A 17,057-nucleotide genomic window follows, 5' to 3' on the forward strand; every position below is an offset into this window, starting at 1 on the left:
ACAAGTAATAAGAAACCAACCCCTCCCTAGCCACCACCAACCTTGCTGATTCCTTTCTGGTTACCATGGTTACCAACATCCACCACTGTGCTCCTTCATGTCCAGCTATTACAGGTAAACTATTGTATCAAGGTAGACTTAACAACACAACTATAACAAAGATAGACACAGAAAATAACTCCTATCAAAGTCAATACATCAAATAAGTAAAGTAAGCCCTACATCAAAAACGGCTTAGCTCCGCATTATTTGCAAGACCTGATAGTGCCTTATGTTCCTGTCAGAGCTCTCCGTTCTCAGAGTGCAGGTTTACTCGTAGTTCCTAGAGTATCTAAATGTAGATTTGGAGGGCGGGCGTTCTGCTATCAGGCACCACTACTATGGAACCAACTTCCAATCTGGGTTAAGGAGGCTGACACCACCTCCACCTTTAAAACTAAACTTAAAACATTTCTGTTTAGTAAAGCCTATAGTTAGTGTTTAGTAAACCTCTAGCTGGTGTTGGTAAATCTCTAGGTAGTGTAAACTTTAGTGTGTCAGAGTCGCTCCTGTAGTTTCTTGTGCTGGCCCCCCCTTCTCCTCCCTTTTCTCTCTTTTGTCCATGTTGCAGCATCCTTTGCCGGACACCGGAACCTGCAGGTGGTCGTGGGTGGCTTGTAGCTTGCATTACGGAGCACAAGTCTTTCCCTGACCCTGCACCCCAAACTGGGACTTGCTGATTGGGCCGGAGCTTCGGGAGCTGCATGCTGGCCTGCGGTCCCCACCCCTGGTCATCCCGTTGCTGGCCCCCCCTTCTCCTCCCTTTTCTCTCTTTTGTCCTGCAGGTGGTCGTGGGTGGCTTGTAGCTTGCATTACGGAGCACAAGTCTTTCCCCGACCCTGCACCCCAACCTGGGACTTGCTGATTGGGCCGGAGCTTCGGGAGCTGCGTGCTGGCCTGCGGTCCCCACCCCTGGTCATCCCGTTGCTGGCCCCCCCTTCTCCTCCCTTTTCTCTCTTTTGTCCTGCAGGTGGTCGTGGGTGGCTTGTAGCTTGCATTACGGAGCACAAGTCTTTCCCTGACCCTGCACCCCAACCTGGGACTTGCTGATTGGGCCGGAGCTTCGGGAGCTGCGTGCTGGCCTGCGGTCCCCACCCCTGGTCATCCCGTTGCTGCTTCCACCTGCCTGCCGGGCTGTTGCCGTCCCTGACCCACCAGTCTGGCCCTCGGCAGGAGGGTCCCCCCTTATGAGCCTGGTCCTGCTCAAGGTTTCTTCCCTCCTAAAGGGGAGTTTTTCCTTGCCACTGTTTGGCTTAAGGTTTTTCTCCCACTAGGGGAGTTTTTACCTGCCATTGTTTATGTAATAACTGCTCGGGGGTCATGTTCTGGGTATGGGTCTCTGTAAAGCGTCTAGAGACAACTCTGTTGTATTAGACGCTATATAAATAAAATTGAATTGAATTGAATTGAATTGAATTGAATCAAACAGATAATTGGTTAACAGAAAATAAATAAATAAATAAAATAAAAAAAATCAGAAGGAGCACCATTATGTATTTATCCACAACAACTTAAAACTTGCATCTCTCCACTATATAATCCCTTTCAGTATTTGCCCCACTTTGCTTCATATAGATCCAACCTTCCCAGACGTTTATATGACATTTTTTCGAATGCTGCATCTCGTGCATCTATTTGTCTGCCAATCATGATACTAGTTTGGACAAAACTTTTAATAGGTTTATCCTGTCCTGTCGGGACTGAATGATCACTCAAAATAAATAATCTAGGGCTAAATGGCATTTGTATCTCTGCACTCTCACACAGATTATCATAAATATTAGTCCATAATTGTCGGACTTTATCACATGACCATAAAACGTGAACTAAACTACTGTACCTTCCTCAGACTTACTACTCTTCTTATCTTAAAGTCAATACCTGCAGCAGCTCTATCTGTTTCACTCCCGGTGTGCATTGGTGCCAATGTCGGCGCCTGTTTTAACCCGGGAAATGGGATGAATGAATGAATGAATGAATGAATGAATGAATGAATGAATGAATGAATGAATGAATGAATGAATGAATGAATGAATGAATGAATGAATGAATGAATGAATGAATGAATGAATGAATGAATGAATTTTATTTTTGTGTCATGTCCGAAGACCCTACAGGATTATAAGACACCAGAAACAGAAAATCATCAATGTACAATATCACACGCACTTAATTGGGAGCTGCACAATGTAGACCGGAAAAACAAAATAAATAAATTAAAATTACAAAAATAAATAAATAAAATAAAAATACTTAATATTTCTTTCTCCCCAACAAAAACCAGAATGGATATTTTTACATATATGTTACTTCCTTTATCCCATGCTTTCTCTAAATAATCAGCAAGTGCAAATACTTTATAATCAAAAATCCATTTGAGTCTCTCAGCATCACTTACCCACATCAAATCCATATTCTAACACCTATCAAATAATTTCTGATGCAGATCATGATACAGAGGACAATAAAATATAAAATGGAACTCTTTTTCAATATCATTAATGTCCCAGTAAGGACAAATCCTCTCTTCTTCTTTGACCCCCCGATAATGTCCCGTCTCAAGGTGCAGAGAAGATTCCACAACGGATTTGGGCACATAATGATCGTTGTCTTTTAGATAACGAGGCACAAACATACTTTTCACAGCTATAACAACTTTTTATCATACTAAATATTCTTAATTTTGGTTTATACAATATGTCCTGTGACCATTTGATCTGATACACATTAAACAAGGCTTCTTTAGCCAAAGAGACATTCACAACGCTCCCATTCTGAAATACATGCAATGTGCCACTCCTCATAAATATACCCTCTACTTCACTTGCCCATGCACCTTTTATTGTAACATCCCATTTGAATATTTTCTGATGTATGTAAATGTGAATGCTGACGGCTGCAGCTGCACTGCATGGTGTCATCACTGACAGGGAGATGTCTCCACTCCTTCCACACAGCTCTGGAGGAGCGCCAAACAAAAACCAAAGGAACAGCTCAGAGTAGTTTAGGAGGAGTCTCAGACAGAAAAAGGTTGTACTGACCGGGTTCTCCACCTCCTCCTCCTCTCTGCTCCCTGGGGGATCCTACTGGGCTCTGCATTCCAGATGGGAGGGTGCTCTTCACCTCCACTACTGCAGAAAAAAAGAGGGAGCGATAAGTTTGCATTGAGTTGAAAGAGAAACTGCAGATTATTACATCACTCACTGCACACACGCATGCATGCACACGCAGCACACGCAGGCTTCCGTTTCACCCAGGAGACCTGGGACAACGACACACCATCCCTGAACCCTAAAAATAACCTGAGGCCTAACTTTAGAGTAACTTTGGCCCAGTGGTGACTGGTGGCGGTAACTTCAGGCGAGCCAAGGATGAGCCGCTCAGACCGGCAGCCATTGCTGTACAGAGACAGAACTTTACAGCGGGCTGCAGTTACTGCTGCAGCATCGCATGAGATTCAACATTCAAGATTCAAGATTCAAGACAACTTTATTTATCCCTTGAAGGGCGATTTGATTCGGCAGCTCGCGCCCAAACACATACATAACCAGAGGTGGGTAGAGGAGCCAAAAGTGGTACTCAAATAAAAGTACTGTTACTTCAGAATAATATGACTCAAGTAGAAGTAAAAAGTAGTCATCCAAATAATTACTTGAGTAAAAGTAAAAAACTACTTGGTGAAAAAACTACTCAAGTACTGAGTAACTGTTGAGTAACGTCTGATTTATTTTTTTAACACAACCATTCAAACAGACAAAAGTACAAAATAATCATCTTCAGGCAAATTAAATCAATAAAATAATAAAATTAAATGAATAAAAAATAAAAAAAATAGCTTAAATTAAAATAATCTTAAAGTAAATTCAAGTACTTTAATATATAATAAAATAAATAAAATAATAACAGAATGAAAAAATAAATTAAGCACAAGTAGCACAAAATGTCAAGCGTTTGAACTCATGTGTGTGTTTGAGTCTGTGTAAATGTGACAAAACATGCAAAAACAAACATTTTTCCCAAATAATCCCCCAGTGATGTCATGAGATTGACGCGTACGTGGATAAAAGGGATAAAAGAAAAGTAACAGCTCAACGTAGCCTAATGTAGCGGAGTAAGAGGAACAGTTTCTTCTTCACAAATCTACTCAAGTAAAAGTAAAAAGTATAGTGATTCAAAACTACTCCTTAAAGTACAACATTTCCCAAAACATACTCAAGTAAATGTATCGGAGTAAAAGTAACTCGTTACTACTACCTCTGTACATAACACACACATAACACATTCAATAGAAACACAGAGAGAAAGTTGGTAGTTGTGTGCAAAAAAACCTGCAATTTGTTGCATTAAAAAAGTGCTAATACCAATAAATTAATTAAAAAACAGTCTATACAAACACTGGATGATATCATTCCTAGAAGGTACACAGTACCTAGATGCACATACCAAACAATTTCATAAGGCAGGGCTGTACGCTTACTTTTTTGAATGGTAGCACTGGTGCTAGCAAGTTAAAAATTTTAGTAGCACATGCTGCATGCTGACTCTAGTTTTTGGGTTTAGGTAGCGGTAGCGATAGCTTAGCTCAGACTGCGATCAGATCTCAAGATTTAGGTTGATTGCTGTTCGTGTTTTGGTTGGCTCCGTGCCGGTTTCGTGCTTTGTTTGTGGTTTTTTGTTGCAGATTTCCAGTGCTTGACGTGTGTCTCCGTGTGTTCCTGCTTCCTGGATTGGCAGTGGATGTCGTCACCCCCCCCCACCCCCCCCCCCCCCCAAAAAAAAAAAAAAAAAAAAAAAAAAACACTGGGTTTGTATGTGTATATTTATGTATGTGTACGCATATGTGTGCGTATATATATGTATATATTACATATAGTAATAATGCACATATATACACTTTTGGTTTCTACCGACATGGTATCAATCAATAATATGTGTGCAGACAAGGTAAAAAAAAAAAAAAAAAAAAAAAAAAAAAAAAAAAAATTTTAGTAGCACAAATAAAAATTTACTAGCACACCCGGGTGGACAGTTAGTAGGGGTGTAACGATACACTAATCTCACGATACGGTACGATACACCATATTGAGGTAACGATAATGATAAGATACAATATCATAGCAGTATTTTTTTAACAACCTTGCATGAGGAACATATGACTGGAAAAAATTGTCTTTTATTTGAAAGACACAGAATACAAAACAATACTGTGCCTTTCCCCTATTGTTACAGTTTGTAATGCTTTATAACTGTTTAAGTTTTAAAGAGAAAGCCAGGCCAACCATTTTCCACAAACTGAACTAAAAGTAAATGTCAGGTTTGCATTATGCATCTTCAGTTTCATACAAGTACAAATATTTAGACACAAACTGAATAGTTTCTCTCATGTATGATTTGACTTTTTTCTTTTCCAGAAATTTAACAACTAAAATTAAATAAACAAATAAAAGTAAATAAATACATACAATTTTACATCATAAAAAAGATTGATTCATGCTCACCTTATAAGTGTAAGAGGAGATTTATTTTTGTTAAGAAGGTTATTTTGGTAATTCAGGGTTCATTATTTTATAAATATATTCTTTATATTGTGATGTAAATCAGGGACTATAATGACACTAGTCAGTTTATCTGTAGTGATTAGTCTGTTTTAGATTGGGCGGATTTTTATTCGCAAATGCGATGAAAACTGTCGCACTGTACAGCCCTGTAAGGATAAATTTAAATTTAATAGCTGGACAGCAGAGGGGATAAAAGACTTGGAAAAGCGATTACCCTTACAAACAGGTGAGTGATGTTTTATAGCAGAAATGGGCGTGATAAGAAAAATGCCTGATTTATGGTCCTGCGTTAGACCAACTCAGAGCCTATGCCGTCACCATGACGCCGTCGTGAACCTTCGGACTTCTCCGTCACTGCAATACCCCCCCAGAGCACTAGTTGATACTTTGTTTAGCTTCCGGTTTTTCTGGTCACAGTAAATCAAAGAGATAAGGACAACTATTGTGCAAAAAACCAAACAACCCAAAAGAAAAAAATCCCACACACACGAAGAAAAGAGCGCTGAAAGTTCACTACTGCTTCACGAACCGGAACCAGAAATGCGTTGCTACCAAGCAAACCAATCACAGCCCTCTCGGTCTGTGTTGGGTCTGCGTCGCCTCCACGCGTAGTTCCATTTTTTCGGAGGTGCAGGTCAGGCTACGGCGTAGGCTACGGAGAGACTCCCGCGTAGCCGCCTACCCTACGGCGTAGGCTCTGCGTTGATTTACTTTCAGAAAGACTTTAAACTGACGGACCTGATATCCTTCAATGACTTTGGTTCGATCCTGAAGGGCCGAGAGCGTGAAAGAATTGGACAGTGTCTCTGTACCTGATGGTAGTTATGTCTTCCTCAACATCTGCACTTTATATGATTGATGTGGTTACCTACTGTTAACTGGCTGTGACCTCCTATGCATCCGCACTTTATAAGACGTGGTTTTATCATTTTATTGCTACTGTTGAAGAATAATATAAAATCCAGTTCAGAAGTTTGCTGTGGTGTAGTGAGTTTTATTCAGTAAGCCGGCGGTGAGCAGACCTACGCAGAGCATCTCTGGGTTGGTGTGCTGACCCAGAGTGGTTGGAATCATGACTTTTTATACACTAAGTTCAAAGCACAAAAGGCAGGAATCAACAAGCCAAAGGTGAAAGACAAAAAGCAATTAAAGGGTATTTACAGTCAGATGTGATCTGTGGCCAAATGCCGTCCTCGGGCATTCTGCATGAATATAATTCAGTTGGAAACTACCCCATAGGGTGTTCTCGTTATTCAAGTCTGTGGCCAAATAAGTATTAACATATCAGTCACTCAGGAACTTCGTCATATGGCATTCCCGTGGTTCAAGTCTGTTCAAAGGTGTCGGCCCTGCATGGGGTATGAAGCTGGAGTTTCACGGCAGTCACGGTGTCACAATGCCTCATCACTACTTTGTTCCTCTGTTATTGTTTTGTATTCTGTCTTTTAACCTGGTGATTTTATTTGTTTTGACGTGTGCTGCTGCCTTCTTGGCCAGGTCACCCTTGTGAAAGAGATCCTTGATCTCAATGGGCTACTACCTGGTTAAATAAAGGTTAAAAAAAAAAAAAAAACATAATTCAGCCTTAACCCCCCCCTTTCCTCCGTCAGCAGCAGCCACACTGCCCTGCTGAGCTCTCACGCCGATCACCCTGCCGGTTTGATTCCCTGACTCAGGGACTGTGCTGTGGTGGCTGATACTTCTCCTGCTAAAACGGCAGACGTGGGAACACACCACCACGTCCAGTCTGAAGGGATTTATGTGAGTTACTGGCTGTTACGGCTGCTTATACAGCATATAAGGTTGATGATGGGTGTGATGGTGACCAGTAAAGTATGTTTTCCCTGATAGTTAAGAGACATTTTCAGCTTGACGGATTTTTGTGAAGGGGCAAGACACACAACTTCACAGTGGCACATTTATATTTTGACATATGACACATGTGCACATGTAGGACTTCTACCGTTTGCCGTCCCTTCTCAGTCTTTCTAGCTTTCTTTGGAAAATTTCCTTCATTTGCCAAAAACAGACTCCAGTTTTGCTGCTGCTGTTTTCCTTTGACTTGATACTCTCGCTCTTTTACGCGAGGGCTCATTAAATCCTTAATAAGGTTGCTTGTGTTATTTTTAGCAGCAGTTGTGCTACCTCTGGAACCCGCAGCCTTGCATGATGAGCTTGTTGCCATTTCCCTGGTGGGAATTTACAGACTGAAACAATTACGCTATTATTATAATTGTCAATGCAATGGTAACACTAGGTTGCTTACGCCATCCAAGAAGTCACCTGGTGGCCTAAAACAGAAATCTGTAAGAGCAGTGTTGGCTTTTAAACAGCATCCGTTTTGGACAAAAGCTAAAACCAGCATTTCAATGGACTAGATGCCAAGCATCATGGTGGAGGACTGGTGATCTGGGATCGTTTCAGAGCCACAGGTTGTAATCATTGAGGGGTTCATGAATCTCTCTGTATGCCAGTGTTTTAGAGGCAAATGAGAGGCCTTTTGCGTAGTTCATAAGACTGATGAAAACCAGATCATGCAACAGGATGATAGTCTCAAGCACAGCCACAAATCTACGAAGGAATGGCTGATAAATAAAAGAACCGCGGTTCGGAGTAGACACCTCAATGCTGAGACGGGTTGTGAAATACCTGTGCATAACCAGATACATCAAAACCTCAACAAACCAGCAGGAAATACCACGTCTCTCCAGTGTTAGCGTCGCTCCATTGGCTACCTGTAAAATTCAGAATCCAATTTGAAATTTTATCACTTCCATATAAAGCCCTAAACGGCTTTATTTGCAAGACCTGACAGTGCCTTGTGTTCCTGGCAGAGCTCTCCGTTCTCGGAGTGCAGGTTTACTCGTAGTTCCTAGAGTATCTAAATGTAGATTTGGAGGGCGGGCGTTCTGCTATCAGGCACCGTTACTGTGGAACCAACTTCCAATCTGGGTTAAGGAGGCTGACACCACCTCCACCTTTAAAACTAAACTTAAAACCTTTCTGTTTAGTAAAGCCTATAGTTAGTGTTTAGTAAACCTCTAGCTGGTGTTGGTAAATCTCTAGTTAGTGTAAACTCTAGTGTTTTAGAGTCAGTAGTCATAGTTGCAGCTATAGAACAAGACTATAATAGTTAGTCTCAAATATAGCTTCATGGTAGATATGCTGCTATAGGCCTATGCTGCAGGGGGGGCACCGACATGATGCACTGGGCGGTGCCTCTCACCCTTCTTCTCTCCTCTGCCCTTCCTCTCTTCTCCATTTCCATTTTTATTTATTATAAGTATCTCATAGCCATCATTTTTGTCCATCGTTCCTGTAGTCTATTGTGCTGGCCCCCTTTTTTTTCTCTTTTGTGCATGTTTGCAGGCCGGAGCTTCGGGAGCTGCGTGCTGGCCTGCAACCCCCCACCCCCGGTCATCCCGCTGCTGCTCCCACCTGCCTGCGCCCCATTATGATACAAGGCCGACTACGATAAGATTATATTTATGATGTTTTTATACACAGATGAAGAAAAAAAACTGGATTAAAAGAGGGTGTACTGACATCTGGACATGACTGAAAGGGAGTGGGCTCTAGGATTCTGACTAGAAGGTTCCTATCAGCTGCTTATACGACTTCATTTGGATCATGTCCTTAATTTGTCTTTTGGCAGTGGAAAGAGTCTGCAGGTCAGCAGGCCGCCCAATAGGACGCAGACGAGCGGAGGGTTCTGGCAGCAGCGCTGGAGTGCCACTGAGCAGGGCACTGATCCTGATCCGCTACAGCGCAGTGACGTCTATACTTTCCTGACCTCAATTGACCTCTTGTAGGATTAGGCTACTTCCTGGAAAATGCCACACACACACTGCAATACGCTGAGATGGCAGAAAGCTTCCTGTGCATCGGCCAAGGAGGAAATTCAATTAAGCGTTACTGGGAGTGTAGTGTGTGACCGTGTACCTCGGTAAGATGCTCTGGGCCGGTTCCCTCCCTTTCTTTGGCACACTCAAGTCTCTGTATCCCAAATAGTTCCTAAGCCAATCAAACACCAACAGAGCCAGTTAGCTCTGTCCCGGAGGAATTAGCCAAGTCTGGCCCAAGACTGTCACCGATATAATAGGACGCAAGCAGAGTTTCAACGGTGAGGAAGAGCTGTCTTCCTCTGTTAATCCACGTTTCCTGACACACACACACACACACACACACACACACACACACACACACACACACACACACACACACACACACACACACACACACAGCAGCAGTTTCAGAGCTTTGGATTCACTGGTCTGTGACAATTTACTCAGGTCAGTCAATATGCTGTTCAAAGAAAATATTTTGAAACAGCCCAAGAACTGAGAGTTGGGATAAACAAGGCTGTATGTGTTACTGTGTGTGTGTGTGTGTGTGTACGTGTGTGTGTGTGTACGTGTGTGTGTGTACATGTCTGCAGCCACTCATATCTGAATTACCTAAACAAATATCCTGGCGTTGCACTGTGACGCATGTGTCTCCCCTCGCACTACCACACACACTGTCGGGGTGTGTGTGTACGTGAGAGGCCGGTCTGTGAGTGTGTGTGTGTGTGTGTGTGTGTGTGTGTGTGTGTGTGTGTGTGTGTGTGTGTGTGTGTGTGTGTGTGTGTGTGTGTGTGTGTGTGTGTGTGTGTGTGTACAGCGCTCTGCTTGGCAAGAGGGCAGCATTCCACAGCAGCGAGCGTCTGACGTCAAACGGAGGACATTTATAGTCTGGTAAACACACTCTGACACAAAGACTGACAAAGAGGCGAGACTGAGGCAGCACTTCGGTGGATCCTACCCGTCCTGACCGTTCCTCGCTGCCGTTACGCACACAAACTCATGTGCCACAACGCATTAAGTAAAAGAATTATAAAAACAGACTGAGCCTTATTCTGTTTTAATCCTCCAGGCTTGATGGAAATGATCACACACTTCACACATGGCAAAGACACACCAGGGCCACAAAATGATCACGTCAAGATTAGGAAAATTCCTCATTTGATGCATTTTTGTTTTGATGTTTGCTCTGTTCAGACGCCTGTTGACTGCTGATACCCATCTATTTTCACTATGACATCTGCAAGTCAGAGACTGGATCACTCAGCTGAGAAACCAGGCTACAAAATGTAAGACGGTAAGAAATGAATTAATAAAACTCAACAACAAATGTGACTGCGTTTCCATGCATCAATAACTCTTTTAAAACCCGAATATTGGCAATAACCCAAATTTGCACGGCAATTGGTGTAAACACCAATAACCCCTTTGAATAACCCGAATTTGCTCATATTCAGGTTTTTAAAAACCTGAATATGAGCCCTGGGTTACTCCTTTTAAAACCTGAATATTGGGTCATGTAAACGTAACGGAATATCCCCATCAAACGGAACAGGAATTTGTTTTCTGCTCATGCTCTGTTCACAAGGAATCCTGGTCTTTTGAGTCCAGGAAGTTCTTCTAAACACGGAGAAACCAAGACCAGGAGGAGACTAATCACTTCATAAATGTAATGAAGGATATGAACATTTCTGCATTTGTAGACGGTAGAAAGTACCGGGATAGACAGATTTAAAAGAAGGAGAGAGAAAAGTTGCGCGAAGCAGCATTTGTTTTGAATTTGGATACAGGAAGAAGAAGCAGAAATGACGGGAATTGCGTCATGATGTTCTCCGTGCGTCGCTGGTTTGATCCAGATATCCTGAATGATTAATTACCATGGAAACGGAATATTCCCAATGTTTCAGTAACCGGAATATTAGCAATAACCCCAATTTTGACTGATGGAAACGTAGTCTGTGTCCTATGGACACCCTAAATTAAGAGAATGTACGAGCCCAACTCCCCAAGAAGGTCTGGACTTCTGGACTTCCATTTAAGATACTCCCTGGTAACCACAACATCAGCCTCTATGCAGATGACATTTTGTTGTTATCCAGTTTCTCATTCATACTTTACACGTACTAGCTGGCCTGAAGCCATGAGCCCATGCACTACCTGCTCCAGATATCAATATTTCACCCAAGCAGTCAGAAATGTTCACTTTTATCTTTGCCCCGCAACTGCAAACACTACAGAATGACTTGCATTCAGAATCAAAAATCAAGGTAGAATGACACTGCTTTCTAACATTCAGTTTCTGTTGCATGTTCCCTCTTCAAACTGCATCATTTATACAGACAAGTAAAACTATTCACATAAAAGATCAACAACCTTTAATTACAATATCACAAATCAGTCACTATACATCATTTATTGGATTAGAGCAGAGGTTTTCAACTGGTTTTGTCACAGTCCCACCATTATAACCAAGAAGCAACTCGGGGACCAACTGCTTTTGGGGATGTTTGTTTTATTTTGCACCTTGCTTTTAAATAAGAGTACGGGCCTATATAGGCTATTTATTTGCACCAGTGTCTATTTTTATTTGCACCTTTTGCTATAAAAAAAAAAACAAAACAAAAAACAGTCAATGAAAAATGAACAATAGGAAGCCAAGAGGGCTTCTAATATTACAAAGTTCACTCTCACTCATTTGACATAATTTTGATGGGTAAATTATTCACAAAAATGAATAGTAAATGGAAAATAAATTGAGTCCAAAGAATTAATATATTTTTTTTTAATTAATATTGTTTTCCATTTACAATTTCACGGACCACCTGACAGATAAATAATAGTCATTGTGCAAGAAAATTAACATTTCTGACGTCCACTCCTCGGCCATTGCATCAAAAATCATCTTTGTTGCAACGATCAGGGTGGAAATAACACACTGTCTCCAAAAACCCAATGATGCTAAGTGAAAAAACTCCTGACTTCCTGATTAACAATACTATTCACCTCAGTGTCGACTTCAAATTGGAGTTAAAAAAAAACAAAAACTTTATTTAAACAATCAAACTTTGTTAATCATAAAATCACAGCGTCAGTACACGTCAAATCAGCTAAGAAAAATACAATCAACAATGTCCAAATCTTTACCAATATCATAGTAGCTGAAGGATTTAGTAATGACCAATGAATGAGAAATTAATTCACAGATATTATTACACTGGGCACAAGATGTTTCAGACGGGTCTGTCTGAAATCTGCAGAAATTCCACACTACAATCCACCTACTGAAAATGTCTTTTGCAGGAATTTCCCACATGGCTGCTTTAAAGCTGCTGTGATCCAGCAACGATTAGGAGAGTTTAATACCTGACACTACGTGCTGGTCAAGATTAGCAGCTGGTGGTTATTTGAAAAATGCATGATGTACAAAAACAGGGGAATGCACTTTTAGGCTCACGTCAGAGGAATGTTCACACTTAAACCCTTTTAATATAAAAGGCCATAAAACGCAGCGTTACAGGACTGTCTGTTGAAGTGACATCACTCATTTAGACACATCACCTTTATGTTGAGCACTCAAACACACAACACTGCAACAGGGATGCACAAAACTCACCGTGCGTGTCAGAATGGCCATTTAAAGCAGCACAATGTAACTTTCAGCTTTTGTTGAGTTTGGCGGCTCCTTTGGACAAAAGCGGTAGTGCTTGCGGATTGGGATGGGGGGTGCGCGTTCCCCCCCCGGGAAATTTTTTGAGCATAATGCATTTAAATGCATGAATCTGGTGCACTTTGGAAAGCTAGAATAACAATAATAGGGTGTCTGCTGCCTTAACTTACCTTGGAAACATAGCTCTGGAGCTTCTCTACCCGGCTAAACTTATTCTCCGCTCCTCTGTTTGTGTGTGAGCACAGAGCATGCACAGCCTTCACTGCTGATTGGCTGTTTCCCGTGCCTGTCTCTGTGTGTAACCAATCAGATGGTGCTGTGGGCGGGACATTGCTGGACACAGTGCAGGGAGAAACGCGTCTGCATCAACCCCAAAATAACGCTGTTTTAAATTGTACAAACACAATATTGGTATCGTTGGAAAGGGAAAAATGTCCTCTTAATTTTGGGGGGCTGAGATCAAATTTGGGGGGGCTTCAGCCCGTTTTTTTATTTGTAGTGAGAACATAATCCACACAGCAACCGACACAAATCCATTCATGTGTATGTGGTCCGCGGCGCGAGGATCACATTGATTGCGCTGCAGCTGCCCTCATCGCCGCTTGTTGCTTTTCTGATTCGTTTTGAGGAATCATGCAACTCTGCATCAACAAATCTCCGACTCTTTCAAATGACGTTAAATCTTTATAAACAACATGAAATTCTTGGGATTTGTTCTGTAAATGAATTTATGCATATAATTATTTTTTATACATAAAAAAAAAACGTTTTTATATTATTATTGTTTTATATATATACGAGAGGTGCCGGATCTGCCCAAATAAGTCCCAGAACACAAGGAGGCCAAAATCGAGAGGTGCCGGATCCTGTTCCGGCAGGATCCGGCACAAATTAACCCCTGCTTATATTTTGCAGATCAGCCCTGCACAATTTTAGTTTTCTCAGGAAAAATACTAGAACCCAAGACGAATCCCCTGTATGTGAAAACTGTCACAGTTTCACAGTGTAGGATAGGTTTTTTTTACTGTTTACCTCACTCCCCTGTTTTTCCAGATCCTGCCACCCTAATCAGCCAGAGATCCACTCATTCCCTTCATCTGTGCTTCCCCAGCTCAGCTCCACACCTGGTTTCCCTCATCAGCAGTTCCCCTCATATACCTGCCCATTTCCACCTTCTAGTTTGCCAGATTGTCGTGTGCTTTTGCTTCGCTTTCCAGCCTTCCTGATTTCTGTCCTGTTCCTGCCTGCCTGCCTGCCTGTAACCCTGCATGATTCTTGGTTTATGGATTTTTGCCTGCCCGTTTTGGTTTTGTTTGCCTGATCGGCCTGACTACCCGGTTTGACCCCTGCCTGCCTTTTGACAAAGATTAAAGCCTCTTGGACTCTGACCTGCCTGGTGTTGTGCATTTGGGTTCTCTGTCCTGTCTGAGCCGTGACAGTACAATCTGGCCAAGACTGAACCCAGCCAACATGGACCTACCACTTAAGGAAGAGGATTTGTGGGATTTTTTTTATGGGGACCAAGTGGCGTTCTACCACCGTACGGTGAAGGGGACGGGGACATGCCCCCAGTTCCGGCCTGTTGCTGTTCCCGAGGTGGTCCCAGACCCACCCCAGTCCCTTCCCCCTTTCTGGGGAACACGCCTGGCTCTGGGTGGGCCCAGGAGCCTGCAGGCTCAGGGGAGGCAACGACGAAGGCGTCAGCCCCAGCCCCAGCTTGCTCCAGCTCCAGCTCCTGCTCCGGCTCCTGTTCCAGCTCCAGCTCCAGCTGCTGCTCCGGCTCCTGTTCCAGCTCCAGCTCCTGCTCCGGCTCCTGTTCCAGCTCCAGCTCCTGCTCCGGCTCCTGTTCCGGCTCCCCGCATCCTGTCTGCCCCGGTTCCGGCTCCCCGCATCCTGTCTGCCCCGGTTCCGGCTCCCCGCATCCTGTCTGCCCCGGTTCCAGCTCCCCGCATCCTGTCTGCCCCGGTTCCGGCTCCCCGCATCCTGTCTGCCCCGGTTCCGGCTCCCCGCATCCTGTCTGCCCCGGTTCCGGCTCCCCGCATCCTGTCTGCCCCGGTTCCGGCTCCCCGCATCCTGTCTGCCCCGGTTCCGGCTCCCCGCCTCCTGTCAGCCCCGACTCCGGCTCCCCGCCTCCTGTCAGCCCCGACTCTTGTTCCTGAGGCGGTCCCGCAGCCCTCGGTTCCTGAGGCGGTCCCGCCGGTCTCTGTTCTGGAGGTGGTCTCTGTTCCCCTTCCTGAGGCGATCCTGGATGGATCTGCCGCAGTCCCAGACCGACCACCTGACCAGCCTGCCGCAGCCCCAGACCGACCCCCTGACCAGCCTGCCGCAGCCCCAGACCGACCCCCTGACCAGCCTGCCGCAGTCCCAGACCGACCCCCTGACCAGCCTGCCGCAGTCCCAGACCGACCCCCTGACCAGCCTGCCGCAGTCCCAGACCGACCCCCTGACCAGCCTGCCGCAATCCCAGACCGACCCCCTGACCAGCCTGCCGCAAACCCAGACCGACCCCCTGACGAGCCTGCCGCAATCCCAGACCGACCCCCTGACAAGCCTGCCGCAGTCCCAGACCGACCCCCTGACCAGTCTGCCAAGCCCCCAGACCGACCCCCTGACCAGTCTGCCAAGCCCCCAGACGACCCCCTGACCAGCCTGCCGCAGTCCCAGACCGACCCCCTGACCAGCCTACCCAGCCCCCAGACCGACCCCCTGACCAGCCTGCCAAGCCGCCAGACCGATCCCCTGACCAGCCTGCCAAGCCCCCAGACCGACCCCTTGACGAGCCTGCCAAGCCCCCAGACCGACCCTCTGACGAGCCTGCCAAGCCCCCAGACCGACCCCCTGACCCGCCTGCCAAGCCCCCAGACCGACCCCCTGACCAGTCTGCCAAGCCCCCAGACCGACCCCCGGATCCGCCTGTTACGCCCCAAGGGCGACCCTCCGAACTGCCTCGTCGGTTTGCCCGGCACCGAGGACGGCCCCGGAGCTTTGGCTATGTGTTGGCCGGGGCCCTCCTCCGGACCCGTGGGGGGGTTTTGGGACATCTGGAATCTGTCCCTTGAGGGGGGGGTTCTGTCACAGTTTCACAGTGTAGGATAGGTTTTTTTTACTGTTTAACTCACTCCCCTGTTTTTCCAGATCCTGCCACCCTAATCAGCCAGAGATCCACTCATTCCCTTCACCTGTGCTTCCCCAGCTCAGTGCCACACCTGGTTTCCCTCATCAGCAGTTCCCCTCATATACCGGCCCATTTCCACCTTCTAGTTTGCCAGATTGTCGTGTGCTTTTGCTTCGCTTTCCAGCCTTCCTGATTTCTGTCCTGTTCCTGCCTGCCTGCCTGTAACCCTGCATGATTCTTGGTTTATGGATTTTTGCCTGCCCGTTTTGGTTTTGTTTGCCTGATCGGCCTGACTACCCAGTTTGACCCCTGCCTGCCTTTTGACAAAGATTAAAGCCTCTTGGACTCTGATCCTGCCTGGTGTTGTGCATTTGGGTTCTCTGTCCTGTCTGAGCCGTGACAGAAAACATTCTAATTGTGATTCTTATTGAACATAGAACTCTACATTTACATTTGTATCATAACAATTCTGTCTCTCTTGTCGGACATCCCTCCTCGTCTTTCAGCTCACGCCAGCGAGTGAACGCCGGGCCAATGTTTATTCTTGTCCGGGCATTTAGCTTGTTACTCTCTCGCTTTCTTTTTTCTCCTCCTCCGATAAAACTTTTATTTTCTTGGGTTTTTCCGCTGCTTGGGCCATGACACCAGCTTCTGCTGAGCTCTGCGCTCCACCCCCCGCCCAGCTTTGGTCTCCACTACGAATGGGGAAGGAGGGGGAAGTGACGTATGCCGTAAAGCAGTCAAAGCCGTAAAAATGTGTAGTTTTTTAGTGTGGAAGGGTTCCTACCATGCTCCTCAAAGTTACATAGTTCCAGTGAAGGAGATACAGACCCCTC

At 44.8% G+C, this 17,057-nt stretch overlaps 1 protein-coding gene across 6 annotated transcripts in view; it reads right to left on the minus strand.

Moving 5' to 3' along the window:
* hdac5 (histone deacetylase 5) overlaps positions 1–17,057 on the minus strand; it is a 120,834-nt gene that overhangs the window by 51,452 nt on the left and 52,325 nt on the right. For 4 of the 6 annotated variants that reach the window (XM_061711059.1, XM_061711057.1, XM_061711056.1 and 1 more), the window contains one exon: positions 3,081–3,170. In XM_061711059.1, coding sequence (XP_061567043.1) covers positions 3,081–3,170 — 90 coding nt within the window. Of the gene's footprint in view, positions 1–3,080; positions 3,171–9,539; positions 9,561–17,057 lie in introns of those variants that run through there. The other 2 variants (XM_061711061.1, XM_061711060.1) reach the window with 2 other exon arrangements.

This window comes from Cololabis saira, chromosome 21 (genome assembly GCF_033807715.1).
Source record: "Cololabis saira isolate AMF1-May2022 chromosome 21, fColSai1.1, whole genome shotgun sequence".
Taxonomy (NCBI): Eukaryota; Metazoa; Chordata; class Actinopteri; order Beloniformes; family Belonidae; genus Cololabis; species Cololabis saira.